General features: G+C 34.6%; 1 protein-coding gene across 5 annotated transcripts in view; it reads right to left on the bottom strand.

The window, feature by feature from the left end:
- Positions 1–17,943, bottom strand: part of LOC109083105 (mitotic spindle assembly checkpoint protein MAD1-like) — a 68,417-nt gene that overhangs the window by 23,796 nt on the left and 26,678 nt on the right. For 4 of the 5 annotated variants that reach the window (XM_042733836.1, XM_042734105.1, XM_042733980.1 and 1 more), the window contains exons 12-17: positions 17,741–17,881; positions 16,225–16,281; positions 15,872–15,963; positions 14,764–14,854; positions 10,439–10,643; positions 6,684–6,874 (exon numbers count right to left, since the gene is read on the bottom strand). In XM_042733836.1, coding sequence (XP_042589770.1) covers positions 6,684–6,874; positions 10,439–10,643; positions 14,764–14,854; positions 15,872–15,963; positions 16,225–16,281; positions 17,741–17,881 — 777 coding nt within the window. Of the gene's footprint in view, positions 1–5,638; positions 6,289–6,683; positions 6,875–10,438; positions 10,644–14,763; positions 14,855–15,871; positions 15,964–16,224; positions 16,282–17,740; positions 17,882–17,943 lie in introns of those variants that run through there. The other variant, XM_042734039.1, reaches the window with a different exon arrangement.

Raw genomic sequence — 17,943 nt, 5'->3', positions numbered from 1 at the left:
CATAGATACAACGATGAAAAAACATTAACCTACTGAAGTGCTGAATCCCACATTTTCTGTCCCATTTTGGCACCCTATATTGCATGTAATACCATCTGGAAGTGCTGCTATATCATCACACAAAAAGGGATTGCATTTTAGTCTCGTTTCTCCAGGTTGTTAGAAGTTTTTTGTTTTTTTCTCTCAGAGAGTCGCAAAGTGCAGACTGATTTACATATTCCTAACATTTGGAGTAATGTTGCACATTTTTCTGTATGGAATGTACCTCTGCACTCCTACTTCTTCAACTAGACGGGACAGTCTGATAAGATACACACTTTATTCATCCCCAAGGGGACATTCATTACACCCAGGCATACTGTGACAAAGAAAAGGACACCATATATATATATATTGAGTAGCATATTCATTGCCATCATTTAAAGCACGAGTGCAAATGCAGAGTCATAACAGAGTTTGATGAAAAGTGCTTATGCGGTTATCAAATCAATTACTGATGTCATGACACACCTGCTTGCTTGCTTTAAACTATTTTTAAACAGAGAACAGCTGTGGATTCTGTATTTAAGCATAAATTACTGCAGCATGCAGACACAAATTCAATTTGGGAATTTAACAACTTAATTTCTAACAAAATTAATTATGCCATCTAAAGTTGCACATAAATTCCATATTTTTCCTACCAACTCCTGCTTGAAGTTTTTATATATATATATATATATGAGTGAGAGTGAGAGTGAGAGAATAATATAATAAATAAATGAATAAATAAATAAATGAGAGAGAGAGAGAGAGAGAGAGAGAGAGAGAGAGATAGAGAGAGGAGAGAGAGAGAGAGAAAGAGAGAGAGGAGAATCACACACAAAACTAATAACCCTAAAAAAAGAGTTTCAATCAATTTTGCATCTGAATAATTATTTACTATTCAACTAATAACCCTAAAAGAAACAAAAACATGGCTATTCAAACTTTTTAACAATAAATTAAAAATAATTATGTGCTTGAAACATTAAACAACATAATACAACACAGATGACATATCAAATGTTTAAACTGAGAAAATGTATCATTTTAAGGGAAAAATAAGTTGATTTTAAATTTCATGTGAATTTTCATCTCAAAAAAGTTGGGACAATTACAAATATAAAACTGTGTGGCATCCCCTCTTCTTTTTATAACAGTCTGTAAATGTCTGGGGACTGAGGAGACAAGTTGCTCAAGTTTAGGAATAGGAATGTGTGTCCCATTCTTGTCTAATACAGGCTTCTAGCTGCTCAACTGGTCTTAGGTGTTCTTTGTCGCATCTTCCTCTTTATGATGTGCCAAATGTTTTCTATGGGTGAAAGATCTGGACTGCAGGGCTGGCCATTTCAGTACCCGGATCCTTCTTCTACACAGTCATGATGTTGTAATTGATGCAGCATGTGGTCTGGCATTGTCATGTTGGAAAATGCAAGGTCTTCCCTGAAAGAGACGACGTCTGGATGGGAGCATATGTTGTTGGATATACCTTTCAGCATTGATGGTGCCTTTCCAGATTTGTAAGCTGCCCATGCCACACGCACTCATGCAACCCCATACCATCAGAGATGCAGGCTTCTGAACTGAGCGCTGATGACAACTTGGGTTGTCCTTGTCCTCTTTAGTCCAGATGACATGGCGTCCCAGTTTTCCAAAAAGAACTTCAAATTTTGATTCGTCTGACCACAGAACAGTTTTCCACTTCACCACAGTCCATTTTAAATGAGGCTTGGCCCAGAGAAAACGCCTGCGCTTCTGGATCATGTTTAGATATGGCTTCTTTTTTGACCTATAGAGTTTTACAATGGTAAACGACGAATGGCACGGTGGATTGTGTTCACAGACAATGTTTTTCTGGAAGTATTCCTGAGCCCATGTTGTGATTTCCATACAGTAGCATTCCTGTATGTGATGCAGTGCCGTCTAAGGGCCCGAAGATCACGGGCATCCAGTATGGTTTTCCGGCCTTGACCCTTACGCACAGAGATTGTTCCAGATTCTCTGAATCACTGGATGATATTATGCACTGTAGATGATGATAACTTCAAACTCTTTGCAATTTTTCTCTCTGAGAAACTCCTTTCTGATATTGCTCCACTATTTTTTACGCCGCAGCATTGGGGGAATTGGTGATCCTCTGCCCATCTTGACTTCTGAGAGACACTGGCACTCTGAGAGGCTCTTTTTATAACCAATCATGTTGCCAATTGACCTAATAAGTTGCAAACTGGTCCTCCAGCTGTTCCTTGTATGTACATTTAACTTTTCCGGCCTCTTATTGCTTCCTTGTCCCAACTTTTTTGGAATGTGTAGCTCTCATGAAATCCAAAATGAGCAAATATTTGGCATGACATTTCAAAATGTCTCACTTTCAACATTTGATGTGTTATCTATATTCTATTGTGAATAAAATATAAGTTTATGAGATTTGTAAATTATTTCATTCCTTTTTTACTCACAATTTGTACAGTGTCCCAACTTTTTTGGAATCAGGTTTGTAAATGTGTGGTGTGTCTATTGCTATTAAATCAAACTATAAACCTTTTTCCACCAAAAATGGTGACAGGGCCAGTGACTGACCCATGATTTCACTGAGCCAAACAATGACATAACCGACAATGTTTCTACATAACCTGCCAACAAATAGTTTTAAGGAAAAATTTTAGCACATAAAGCACAGATATTAAAAAATGAATAAAATCTGCTGTTTTGGGAGGAGATAGTGTTGTTAAATACAATGGGTGCCATCTAGTTTTTTTTAAATCAGCCATTACACTGCATTCCAAATTATTATGCAAGTGATACATCAATAGGATTTTGGTACAATAAAGAGTCAGATTTTTGTTTGTGTGGTTTTTCACAAACAAAAATGTGACTCTTTATTGTACAGAAATCCTACTGATATACAATAATTTGGAACGCAGTGTGTTCCACCCCAAACCACTTTTCTGCAGTGAAAACACACAATGGTTCCAGACTAGAAATCAACGTACTGAAGTGTAGTCTTGATCTAATTTTAGAAGCTGACAGTTAAGGGATTGACTATGTTTACTGGGCTGGTCGATATATCTAACGATATGATCATGCGCATCTAGTCAGTAAATCTGGTTCCCTGATTACCGCTAAATCGCCATCACCTGCTTTCAAATGGACCGGCATTTAATAGACAGAGCCGTAGATCACTGACAAGCTACGCAATATCGCGTTTCATTATCGCAGATGTATCGTCTTCGATAATCAACGCGATATTGCGTAGCTTGTCAGTGATCTACGGCTCTGTCTATTAAATGCCGGTCCATTGCAAGCAGGTGATGGCGATTAAGCGGTAATCAGGGAACCAGATTTACTTATACCCTGTACACATACATATATTATGTAAAAAAAAATTTTATAATCTGACAGTTAAGGGATTGACTATGTTTACTAGGTTTAAAAACCTTGATCTAATTTTAGAAGCTGACAGTTAAGGGATTGACTATGTTTACTAGGTTTAAAAACAGCAAATATCTAATTTCTCATTTACCACTGAACAAATGTTTTTGCTTTTTTATTTTTTACATTTAGGAACCCATGTAAATGTGTTGTCAAATTTTTGAAGAGTTGAAAGCTACACAAACTCAAAACAAGGAAGATATTCAATGACTTCCCAAGAGAATTTTGAGGACAAATAAGAGGGTAAAAAGTCTGTGTCTCTCATTTGTTTCCTCCTCCTAAGACAGAAATGGAGAAGAATTTCAAAGCAGTTCTTTGATTCTTTGGGGATCAAATCATAACATGACTAAAGCATTGCTCTATTGCACTCGTCTAACTTTGGAGGAAAAAACAACACTAGAAAAAGAGAATGGGATTTCACTCATTTATCTTCAAGTGCCCATTCTTTAAAAAAAAAAAACAATGGCAATTATATATATAAAAAAAGAGAACAATGAAACATCTTTTCTAAACTCAGTGCACATAACGGTTAATGTGATCAAATTTCAGTAATTTTTGTGAATATTGTCACTATGGTATATTTAATATTGTAGCCCACTAATTGCTCATTACAGTGTTTGCCACACAAATTACTACAACTTGTGCTCCACTTCAGTTCCTTCAGACATTCTATCTTGACTGTAGCATTTAAACTAATGGACTTAAATATCAAAGTCCTTTCTAGGGCTGAGTGCCTGCATAAACACTGTATATTATTTAAGACATGGGCTAGTATTTAACTGCAATGAATAAACAAACAGATGAAATAACTGGATTATAACAATCAATCATATTTAATAGTTTGTAACGCAAAACCAGTGAGAGAATCAGAAGTCCTCTCTAGCAGTCAAACATCTTTGACTACATTCACAGAATGTGAAAAAGAGCAAATTATTTCCTTAGCACATGAATAATGTGTGTTATTAAATTACCCCAACACAACTAGATGCACATAAACGTGAGTAAATGCTTACACTCACACAGCAATAATAACAGCAGAATGCAGACGCACTGAAGCTTTACTGCAGCTCTAATTAAACAGCCTGAGGAAAGTACCAAACAAATAACCAAAACTTAAATCCAATTATTGAACTGTGTGCGCATGTGTGTGTCTACTGAACATTTCTCCAACGCACAAAAGAAGAGCATTAATTAAGATAGATAAACTACATTTTCAGGTACACCATGCGGTTTCACACTAAATATGCATCACGCATCAGATATATTGCATTAATAACACTCGATTTATCATATAGATTGTCCAAAATAAAGACAATGGTCTTCTCATTTCATTAAAAGAAGGATGATTACCATTATGTGGATGCACAATAATGTGCAAACTGTATGACGAAAAGCGAAATTATTGTGCACTGCACAGTATTAAAACATAATGAACGGTCATACTAACTAATCTCCAAGAAAATTAGATGATTCTCAATACAGTTTTGATACCACAGTAAAATGTAATATACTAAAATATTTACAATAAGGTTCAATTATTTAACATTAGTTCATGCATTAGTTAACACAAGTACCAAGCTAATACAATGCTCTATACTACTACAGAATTTATTAGCTTTGGTTTATGTTAATTTCTGAATATTCACGTTATATAAATCAACACTAGTTCATGTATTATGAACAAACAATATTATATTTATGATTTAACATTAACCTAGATGAATTAAAAGAAAATAATTAAATAACTGAACCTTTTTGTAAAACATTACCTTTATGTTTGCTCAACAATGGATCCTCTGCAGTGAATGCTTGCCATCAGAATGAACAGCTGATAAAAACATCACAGTATTCCTTTTATAATAATTATTTTTAAGCAAAAAGCTGCACAGGTCAAGCTCCATTTACAAGTGAAAACAACCCAAAACAGTTTTAAATGAACATGTTGGTGGATATAGGTGTGAGAGGACAAAACTCGCATTGGAGAGTTATTGTGGATAACGTACTGGTACTTTGGGCAGAAGCAACAACTTAAAGCTAAAATAATGGATTAGTTTCTTACAAACATGCATCTTTTCACTTCACAAGGCGGTAATTGATGGACTGGAATCATGTGGATCGTTTATAGGTTGCACAAGTGTTTATATCAACTATTTAAAAAAACATTCACTGCAAGGGATCCACTGGTAAATAAAAAGCCATTTATATATGCAACCATAAACAAAAGTGCACTATGAAGTAAAGAAAGTACACAAGGGTGTATTTCAAGACATTATGAAAACATTCATTTGATTTACTCTCACATACTATGCAATCTGTCTGCAAGTTCAAAGTGTTACCTGAACTCTGCTCATCTATAAAAAAATAAATAGGCCTAAATAAAAACTCTCCAATCTTACTTTATCAACGGAGAGTATACAGTGCAGTCACATCTCAGGGGCTGACACTCAACATACTAGCGTACTTGTTACCACAATGATTGATGGAGTTATTCTAGGTCATTGTTTTTCTCTACTTCCTGCTTAAAAGTAAAACTGTCATATTCCTATAATGTAGGAACACCGTCATCTGCACCCACCTCAGCAAATGCACTGACTGAAGAGGATGTGACGACCTGTGGAGAAACAGATGCACCTGAGGCTGGAGGAGCTGCTGAGCTGGTTCAGATGAGGTTGAATACAACAGCAGTTCTTCAGACGCCTGTCCTTTGCCTTGGGTTTTAAAGTCCCTCTTTTGATTTTCACGCTTCTCAGAATTGTGAGTCAAACAACAAACCACCAACTGTGGTACGAAGCTTCAGGCTCTTCTAACCAATGCGTCTTTCTTTTCTGAAAACCCCTATAGTTTTGCCAAGGCAGCGCTTCAAAGTTATTCAAAATCCCATTGATGTTAAAGTCATTGTTTTATAATTGAACAAAAAAGCCTTTGAATGCTGGTATGTTTTATCTGTAACATCTGCTCGGCTTAGACAGAACCCTAAAATAATCAAGTGACTATAAAATCAACACATTCAAACTAACTGTAAAACTACAACAAAGATACACTCAAGTCTAAAGTTTACTGTGTGTACTTTCCTAGTTTCCTTCTGTACTTTCTACTATTCTTCGAGTTTGTAAGTTTTTTTGGAAGTACTTAAATATCACATGCACATCATGACAATGTGTCCAAATAGCCATTTAAACACATTTCTCTATTGGTTATGTAGTTTCAAACACATTTGCATATGAATTTACCTTAAACAATAATGAATCTTCCATATGCTCAGCATAAACAGAAGTGAGCCGGTACTGGTTCTCCATGGTGATGTCGATCTGGTACCCAGTAAGTACGTAACAAGCAGTACGGAACTCTTGAATCTTCTTCTGGAACACTTCCTTCAAGCGTTGGTTCTTCAATTCTGCACTTTCCATCTGCTTACGCAAGTCTGAAGAACACAAGTTACATTTGGTCATAACCAGAAAAACATTAAAATAATATGAATAATATGATCTGAACAAGAGCAGCAATTTAACATGTAATCAAACACATGCGATTACAATATGTAACGGAAAATAATTCATTTAGACCATTTGTACAAATACCTAATTCTAAGAGTTTTTAATTGAAAGAAAAGCCCAACAGTCCAACTTTATCTGAAAGAAAGAATTTTATCATCCTTTATTCATTTGTGCACTATACTCCATGCCTTTTGAAATCAGCTTTGGGCGAGAAACAGACTAAAATTTAAGTCGCTATTAAATGATAATCTTCCTCTCAAGTGAGCTGAACTCAATGTGGATTAGTTTGCTTCATGAATAAATGATTCAGAGTGTTTTTCTCAAATGGCCCAATTGAATCATTGAAAAGATTTAACTCAAAAGAAGGATTTGTTCATTAATCAGACACTGTTACTTTTCTCCACAACCAAAATGCTGGTCTTCAGTAATTGCATGAAGAAAAAATAAAAATAAAAAACAGGGAAGCCATAAAAGTTTTTAATGACATGAAAGTGAGTAAATGATAAACATTTTCATTTTTGAGTAATACAACCAGACAAAAATGTTGGTTTTAGGCAAAATATAAAAAGGACAAAAAGCAAAAACATCAAACCTCTCTAAAATTCACAGATCAAAAGGTGAATCTCATGGCAAACTAATTTTTTGTTCTGTAAAACTCCAGTTTTTAGTTTCATACATCTGAATATTACCATTATAGCAGTATATCAACTTCATCAAAACGCACCTTCCAATCTACCAATATAGTAACTTTAATAGCGGATTGTGTCAAATCAAGTTACAGTCCAGTAAACAAAAAAGAAAAAGGAAAAAAGGCACCAATCCCATCAAGGTCTTACCACAGTATTAATTTGAATATTTAATTACAGAACAATGCAAAGTTGCTCATTTAAATCAGGCAAAAAGCCAACTGTGTCTTATAGCTTCAATATAAGGTTTCTGTACAGAGGCCTCAACAGCAGTTTTAATTCCCTCATGAGGCTTCATGAAAATAAAAGTTCTGCAGAAAAGGGAGATAAGTCTTCTGCTACTGTCTACTGTAATTGCACACTAGAACAGTGCAGTTAAACTGCAAAAGTTTAATTTATCACATAATTCAATGCATTGATGTGGTGCATACTAGAGACGGCCTTTTGTTGAGTTGTCCTTTTCCTTTAACCATTCATCAGGATCACTTTTAATTATATATTATGTTAATGTCTCCCTTTTTTGCCTCCACTGGAAGCTTTTTAAAATGGTTATCACTTGTTTGTTTTCCATATAGAGAGTAGGATAGAAATTACACACTAAACAACTGTCAACACAATCACCTTTAAAATGAGCTGCAATTAAAAAGTGCTATATGTGGCCCTCATCTGTACACTTACAATTACCATGTCAGGAACTTTACTGAAGCTGCATGAACTGTTGAGATGATGCCTTGTCAGGAGTTTTTCCTGAGGAGGGCAGGTTAATTTTTGCTTCACGGACGTACTTTATGATTTTAATCTCAGTCGAATTGAACAGTGTTTTTCCTCATATAATCTTGGTAAAAATGATGGAGCATTTTTTTTTTTAATCTAACCCAGGGGAATAATTAATAAATCTTTTGTCTGGACAGGGATATGTTTTATTAACATTTGAAAACCACAAAGTGAAAACCACAATTACATTTTGTATTTATTTTACACAGCATAATTTATTATTCTTCTGTCCTATATATATATATATATACACACACACACACACATATTTTTATGTGGCTTAAGTGTCCAAATACTTTTTGGGGCAACTGTATATCTTATGTTTAAAATATTAGAGGTGGCATAACCAATCCTGTTGCCTGAAGCTAGTACAGTAGAAAGATGGATACACAATCTTCTCAGTAATGAGCACACATTAAACACTCTTTTCTTTTCCAGTTTCCGTTACTTTAATAATTTCTAATCTCTTTAAAAAAAAAATGCATCAATAAATAAATTACAGGCAAAATACAAGCAAATAAAAAATAGAAAATAAAAATAGTTTGATGTGCTGTGTTTGCATAAAACCCCAAAAAGCTGTTTATGTACATGGAAGAACTTGCCACAAAAAAAAAAAAAAAACTTTACTTTTTGAACTAGATTTGTGCAAACACATGAGCTTGTAATCAAACAGTTGAGATGGGAGGAAAATGAGGTCATAAAATGAAGGAGGAACAGTGTATAGCAAAAAAGATAAAGAAAAACAGTGGCAGCAGCAGCCAATTTAAAAGCATACCTCAGGGTGTTTGTTTACTCATGGGTCTGAGCCCTAATTAGACTCTTGCCTCCTTCCGAACTCATTCAAACTGATAGCCACAAAAAAATAAAATAAATAATTAATAACAAATAAAAAACCGGGGAGAGAGGGAGAGGGAGAGGGAGGGAGAAAGAGACAGAGACAGCATGACGCAAATAAATGAGTCCCAAAGAAATATGGATCATCAGCACACTCCACTCGAGTCCAATTAAACATTTAGCTCTGGATATATTTATAAATAAAATGTCTAAATCACTGTAAGCACAGGATGTGGAATTAGGAAGAAGCTTTTTCCACAATCCTTGTGTTGTCATATCCAACTCCACAGGTGGTAATCCTGTTTGCTATCAATCTTGTCAACTGGTTAAGCCACATCAACTTGTCAAAATGAAAACTCAAATTTGAAATTTATCTAGGCATAAACATTTGGTTGTTGGTGAACTATATCCCAATCATTACATTCCAAATGGCCATATACCTAAATTTAAAGGATTAACTCTTGACTGGAATAGTCCTTTATTTAAACTATTTTAATTAATAAAGGCATAGTTAACCCAAAAATGACAATTCTGTCATTAGTTACTCACCTTCATGTCATTCACCAGAGTATCAAGACGCATGCTTGTTTTCGAGCAGAGGAATGTTTACGCATGCGTCTTGGTACTGTCGTGAATGGAGGCGGAGACTGACACAGAAGAGAAGTACTGTTGAATAAAGTCGTTATTTTTTTACATTTTCTTTGAGCACAAAAAGTATTCTCGTAGCTTTATAAAATTATGGTACTACCTTTCTGGGCCTTGAACGTGGTCCTAATTTGTGTTCCGAACATAAGCGAAGGTCTTACGGGTTTGAAATGACATGAGGGAAAATTTTCATTTTTGGGTAAACTATATCTTTAAGTATATGGCTACTGAAATTAAAGCATTATCTCAAAATGTGAACATTTATCAGTTTTCTATAAACAATGTTATTAAATACTCACTTTTTGTGCTGTTGTTCCCAACTTGTTCTAATATTCTTTATAGGGAAAGTTCACCCAAAAATTTTGTAATAATTTACTAACCCTAAACTTGTATGAATTTCTTTCTTCTTTTGAATACAAAACATGATGATTTATCAGAAACCCAGAGCAGGGCTGTTTATATGAACTGGACATTAAATATCAACAATGCCATGTATTGGCTGTTTCTCTACCCTACGGTTAAAACTTTTGCTTTGTATAAAAAGGTATTTACCCAGTATTTCTTGTGAAGGTGGGATGATGAGGGTAGTGTCATCTGTTGTCACCCCACCACCTGCCTCAATTTTCCGGATTCGGTCCCTCAAGAGCTGACACTCCAACCTCAGCTGTTCCACATCTTCAGCGCGCTGCTGCTTTGCAATGCTGGTGGGGTTCATTTGCAGGTGGATCACCTTTGTCTTCACAGGGTCATAGTCTCCCTAATACAAAAAGTTAAGAGAGTCAGAAAAACAAGTAAAAGTTTTATCAGCTCCAAAAAGACAAAACACTAACTAGAACTTTAGGACATTTTTACATTTTAAAACATTTTTGTTACTTTTGATTTAATTCTTCCAAAGAAGAAAAAAGGGCAGACAATACACCTCAGTGTAAAGCTAATTACAATTCCAAATCACTTTTACCATTAAAAGTGAATAAGACGAAATGAAAGAATTCTGGAAACACAACCAGACTTTGTTGTTTTCTATATTCCTTTTAAGAAACCCAATCTGAAAATAAGTGCTTTTGAATTGTATTTTGCTTTAGTAAGCATCCAAATTCTTCAATCCAACAAACAAACAAACAAAAAACATACTCTCAAAACAATGACTGTGAAAATATATTTTTCAAAAACAATAATAATAATTCTCTCACTTAAACTAAATAATAAGTTTAGGTGAGAGAAATTATTAAAGTGGGTCCAATAAGTCATTCGTTGAGCCATTACATTCACTGTTGAACTACAACAAAACTTCATGAAGAGGCAAAAAATTTTGTCTGAAGACTCGCACCCAGTAAAAATACATTTATCCGAATTACCCTCCAAACAAAATTAAAAAAAAGAAGTGATAGTTCATCCCTGTCTGAAACAAAAGGCTTTATCTTCTAGAACGTTTCTTCACTTGGGTGTAAAACTTCAGGGGTTTAAAAGCCATTACTGAGCCTTCTGGTGAATTAAGGGCCTCATCAAAGAATAATGCCTCGATCTGAACATCTCATTACTAAGCAAATTACACCACCCTGAGCTGAAGACACAGAGGCAGAGAAGAGGAAGACAGACTGAGGGGTAAGGAGGAGATGACACAACTGCAGAACAGAAGGCAATGAAAGAACAGAAACAACTTGAATTACTAAAAATAAAAATTTAACTTCTGTTAAAGTGTTACACAATAACTTGGAGAAGAAGGGTAAACAGTACAAACTCCAGTACAAACTACAAAAAAAAAAAAAAAACACTATAATAATAACAGAGACACTTTACATTGTTTTAACCTGTTAATATTTACAGTAATATATAACTAAAACCTTTACAAAGTTCAATTTAATTCCTCTTGAAATTGGCATCAAAGATTGCAAAATTTCAATACTACTGGTGTCAGCTAATGAAATGCTGGTATTGTGACACATCTGTCAAGTCCATGCGTACATCCCTATAACCTTTAAGATAAATCGAATACAGCTTGAATCATGAATGAATCATTGACAACAACAAGAAAAAGACATGAAAAACAGTAAAGGTTAGTCTTTGGGCCAAAAATAAACCCTCTTCAAACTGACAAGTGTTGAGTGGGTGGCATTATTAACTGTCTGTGAAGTCGCTTATTTTTACTGTGACACTTGAAGCATCATAGATAATGGATAGAGAAGAGGTCTATAAATATTAGAGCCAAAGTCTAAGCACATTAAGAAGACTGAGTGATTGAAAGAGCAGGACGAATGAGTGACGCAACTCTTGAATTCCAGCCTTTCAGTTTGTTTTGGGCTGGCACCAGTGTTGAGGTCTAATGGAGCATGTCTGACTGCATTTCAGCCCACTGATCACATCATTGAGTCAGGAAGTGAAAAGGAAGGATAAATGGATGGGAGGCCACTGATAAATATAGCAGCACCACAAAAAAGACAGAAAAGTGACGTGGCCTTACATTTTCCCATTACGTCACTGACTGTAATGCTTAAACTTTGCCAATAATAGAAGTAGTATCGCCCATTCACAGAAAACGGCTTACTTCCGTGTTGAAGAATAAGGTGGATAGAATGTGACAAAAGTGCAGGAATGTTCAGGTATTTGCCAATATAGAAACTAAATTTCATAAATCAATATTATATATTAGTTTTAATTTTATATCTTTTGTTCACATTTTACACATTTGTAGCCGTTTTGGCACTGTTTCAGGCTAAGAAAAATACAAATAATGAATTTTGTTTTTTTATTTGTATTTCTGATAAAAATAAAAGAAATCGAATGGGATTAAGTATCTCTGGATTATCTAAAAACATGAATTCAGTTTAATTTCAAGGAATAGTTACAATATTCCACTGCAACACAGTACAAGTTATTGTATATTGCAGTAAAGATTTCAGATATAACCCCACCTCTAGTATATAAATATATTATACCAATAAACAACCACATACCTAAACAACATAAATATTTAAAACACTGGGACTTATAGTCGAAGTTTCCTCTAAGTGCCTCTACATTATTTATTGACTAACAAAAATAAATAAAAACACCACTGTGCTATTATTAAACTAATATCTTTAAAAGCATATTAAAAGCTAGCAATTCCCAGCATGCCCAGAGTAATTTTCTACAGTACATGTGCCACCACTTAAAAATAAAATCATATTACATGTGAAGAACCATCAAAACACCTTGTTGACCTATGTTCAGGATTTACTTATCTCTGGATAATTTTTCCCCCCTTCCACCTATAAGTGGAAACAGCAAGCTTATTGAAGGAAAGAGGGAGAAGAACAGGAACAAGGTGAAAATTGACTAAAGGAAAAGATGGAAAAGGGTTTTCAGTGATTTGAAGAGGACCGAAGTACGTGGAGATTTACAGGCAAACACAATATGGTCAAGTGCAAATTTAGGCTTTGGATGAGAAACACATGTACCCGAGTTACTGTGGAGACCAGATGCAACACAAGTGTGGTGGTGCATTCATAAAAACAAACCCACAGCTAGTCTTAAACTGAGTCTATTGCACATTCATTTTCAGTACTGCATACCAAAATGCCATTTGCCAATGATAATTTGCCAATTAGCAATTAGCAATGAACCCATGTTGGTTTAAGGAACATAGGTGTTGGATTTAACTGCACCTTTTAAAAAAAGCACAGATTTGTGAAGAAACAATCTTTCATATTCTATTCAAATTACATTGTTTTTTATGTCAGAATTACAAAAATAAAACAAAATGACCTCACCATCATCATGTAAAAAATTTACAATACACCTTTAGTGTCAGCACTAGCAAAAACCACTGAGAAATTGTATACATGTATAATATCAGCTACGATTATAATTCAAACACAAGGAATACTTGAATCTGATTGGTCAATCATAACAAACACCAAATATTTATGAATAATGACCACTAAGCCGAGAAACTGATATCATACAGCAACGTTCATGTTTTGTACCACTTGCATAAAAACGTAACAAAAAAAGGGCATAAAGTTACAATAGCTGATATGCATTTTTGTCTAATTATTAAGTAAATCATAACACACCCTTCAGCTTATTTCATGCAGGTCAGAGAATTAACCATCAGGCTATCATTAACCACCACTGAAGCCACTAGCTAATCTTGAAGGTGAAATGTGTAATTCTTTCCAATGTTAAAATACCTCCTATCTCAGTTTAACAGAGACTAAAGCTCCATGATTGTGAAGAATAATAATTGTGGATTATTTCCCAACACTGTAATCAACATTCACAGTGGTGTTGCTGAATTACTTCATTATACTGTATGAGTTTCCTCATTATTTGAGTAACTTTGTTTGGTTGCTCACATTCTTCAAAATATCTTCTTTTGTGATCAACAGAAGAAAGGAATTCATACAGGTTTAGATCAACTTGAAAGTGAGTAAATGATTGCAATCAAGTGAGAAAATGATGACAATTTTCGTTTTGGGGGTGAACTTTCCCTTTAACAGCATGAGAAACAGAAGTTACTCAAATAATGAATAAATTATAGGTAGGGAACAGCATGACAATAAGAGAATGCACTTATCCTAATATATGGCAATCACTGAAGCAGTCACCACAAGTCTACACAGTTTTACGCAGCAGTTTAGCGTGAGCTCAGTCACTGTCCACTTATGGGGTTATGGACTCCCACAAATACTCCTGTTACACAGCTCTCTGTTAAGAGGCTCTCTGAATTTCCTATCACTAGAGATAGCCACCGAATGCATATCCAATTAGTTTGTTACTTTTTTTTTTTTTTTTTTTTACTATCAATCTTTATATTATTTTAATTATTATTTGTTGCATTCCTACTGTAAATGTGTTTTAGGTACTAGAAATCTAGCACAAAATGAAAGTGTCACCTGGAGGTTATGCCTCTCTAGTCTCATTTCCAGAATGTTGTTTTGCTCTTCCAGCTGCTGACGTTCTGTCTCCAATTCCTCAATCTTCTGCCTGAAAAACAAACACATACACGTATACAAGTACAATGTCATTTCTTGTCCTAATGTAATGAAAACCATTGTCAAAAATTTGAATCTGTTTTTTAGTAAAGAATGGAGGAACTCAACCATAACAATTATTTGTTCCACTATGAAAAGGTCAATGAAGGTAAACAACAGGTTATGAAGGTTGATCGCAGAGTAAAGGATTCCATAAATAAGTGTGGCTCAAAATTAAGACCACATTGAAAATTTGGAATTCAAAATGTGTAATAAAAGTGTGACAAATCATAAGCAAAAAGACATACCAGATACTAAGAGATTCAGAAATTGTTGTTAATATTCATATTCACATTTTCACTCAAATTTATATGCCTGTAAAATACACTAGTGGTAAAAAAAAAAAAAAAAAAAAAAGGAAAACAGTAGGACTTTCACTAGTGGTATCAGATATTTAGTGGAACCTTTTTGAACTGTTCTTGAATATCCTGTATAATTCTGTAATTTAAAAGCACTGGACAGCATTCAAGTTGGTTTAGTTTTGGTTTTGAAGATTACAATGTGGGGTCTTGGAATTGTATTACAAAAAATATTCAATTAAGGTGTAAACAGCTTAGTGAAATGGTTCCAGGAGTGATTAAATGAAATTCTAGAGAGAATAATTACAGGGTTAAAAAAGAAAGAGGAAAAAGGATAAAGGAGGCACTGAATGAAAGCTCACTTTTCAAGCAAGGCCACTAAAGCTAATGTAGTATAATCACATTTCCATAGTAATTAGGTAATGCAACAGGCCATGAAAAAAAACCACAGACTCCCGTTTCAGTCAGTCTAAAGACCCGTTCTTACAAAATGACATGAACATTTAAATGGGAGCTGGGAGCGTGACTTCATTTCTGGTAACTGTGACTTTATTTTATTTTTAAATTTTTTATCAATTTTATTTGATTCATTTTACATGGAAACAGGCTTCCATGATGATCAGATCAGACATGTATGATGCATGTATGAAATTTAATTGATTCCATATTACCTGAGAGAGCTGACTTCCTCTGCTGTTGCTAAAACATTTTTCTCAGTATTAGACACCTGCTGCTCTTTCAGAGCTTCAAGTTCAGAAGTCACCTGACAAAGTGATAAAAAAAAGAAAGACAAAATAATCAGCACTGTCAAAAACAGTATTTTACTGTAAATCTCAGAAAATGAAACACCTGCAGCCTAGTTGCAATGTTATATCTGTCTAATATCTTAACTGCCTTATGTGGTTTTTCATTTCTTCCATGCATTATAGCACAAATTTTAATAAATTATTTACAATCAGAACGGTAGCTGACATAATCGTATAAATGCCAAAAGGAAGTTCCCATGGTGATGAATGTGACTTACCATCTGAACTTGTAATTTGAAGGTGCCTGCTTCTTCCTGGGCTTTAGACAGTTGAGTCTATCAGAGTGAAACAGATTATTCCCATAAAAATAAGAGCTAAGATAGTAAACCATAAAGTCCTTGATTACAAAGTCATAAGTACTATCAATCTCAGACACATTTTTCAAACAGGCCAGTCTGCATGAGTAGAGGTCTAGAATTTTGAACACACCAGCACACTGTTTATAACACTGTATAACCTGAGATTAATTGAACCATACATTTTATAACATAAAATGAACCCTATTTACCTTACAATAAAACCTTATGTTTTTAGTTTTATATACATCAAGTAAGGAATAATAGACCACGGGCCGTTGAATTATAAGAAAATAACGCACACCAAAGATGGTGATGCATCGTGGCCGTTACACCTCGGGTGTGCACAGTTTTTCTAATAATTCAACGGACTGGAGTCAATTATTCCGCTTATACTAGGCATTGATCAGATTATATATTTAAAGGCATTCATCTGTTTTTTGTCCTTAAAACGCTCTTGTGTCTGGGATTAATTTCTTACGCATCTCATCCAACACCTGCGTTGCTAATTCCAAAACTTCATTTTAGTCCTAGTAACTGAGGTTTGAGCTATTGATGGTAGACTAATGCTTAGAGAGAATTTATTAGAAGTTATTAGAGAGAGAGAGAGGGAGAGAGAGAGAGAGAGAGAGAGAGAGAGAGAGAGAGAGAGAGAGATGTGTCTCTCAACAGTTTTCAGCAGCAGCGTTTCTACTAATAGTGAATATGTTCGCCGTGCATTTCCCTGAAATAACTGCACACCTTAGAATGTAGTCAGCCAATCAGCTTCAAGCATTCAATGGCCCCATAGTATAAATTGTAATAACTTTTCTGAGTGATCTTTCTGCTGATGTATCCAATAGAGCCAAAATATTTTTCACAATGGTGTATCACCATTTTGCTCGTTGCCAAGCACCTTAAATTTAAAATGATTACCATAATGATATAATTAGATCAAGTCATGTTTTCCACTAAATGAACATAGTATATGTACCCCTTCCAATTATTAAAGTCAACACATTAACTAATGAATCACATTTGTTAATTGGGATTGCATTGACAGTTTGCGAAACACAAAGTCTCTTTTTTTAATTACATGAGAAACGAGAGCTATTGCATAAATTTATTGCAAGAGGATCATCCACACAAAAATGTTGAACCAAATAAATCACACGTAATGGCCTATTATTTTCTTTCCTTAAAAATGTATGTGGGTATTTAAAAATAAATAAATAAACGCACTTAAATATTTTAATCAATTGAGCCTTAATAACAACATATAATATACAGCTACATACACAATCCATATTACAAAATTTTTTAAACATAAATGTTTCATAAATGTTGTAAAATGTCACAGTAATGCAAACAAATCACTGGATCAGTGTTCTGAACTGTTTTTTGAAAGGTACATTTGCATAAATGATTTAGTGTGCATTATGGGTAATGTAGTTCTCACCTCCATCTCAGTATTGTGTGCCTGGACTTTCTGCAGCATGTCCTCAGCCTCCTTGACCCGGAGCATGAGCTGAGGGGAGTATTCACTTGTGGCCAACTCGCTGTCGTACGATTCTAATATGGCCCTCATTCCATCACGCTCCTGACCCACATACAAAAGCACAAATTTCAATTCCAGAACTCAATTCAGGCCAAGCTGGGTCA

The sequence above is a fragment of the Cyprinus carpio genome, chromosome A1 (genome assembly GCF_018340385.1).
Source record: "Cyprinus carpio isolate SPL01 chromosome A1, ASM1834038v1, whole genome shotgun sequence".
Lineage (NCBI taxonomy): Eukaryota > Metazoa > Chordata > Actinopteri > Cypriniformes > Cyprinidae > Cyprinus > Cyprinus carpio.
The sequence above is the reverse complement of the archived record's forward strand: the minus strand, read 5'-3'. Positions and strand labels throughout refer to the sequence as shown.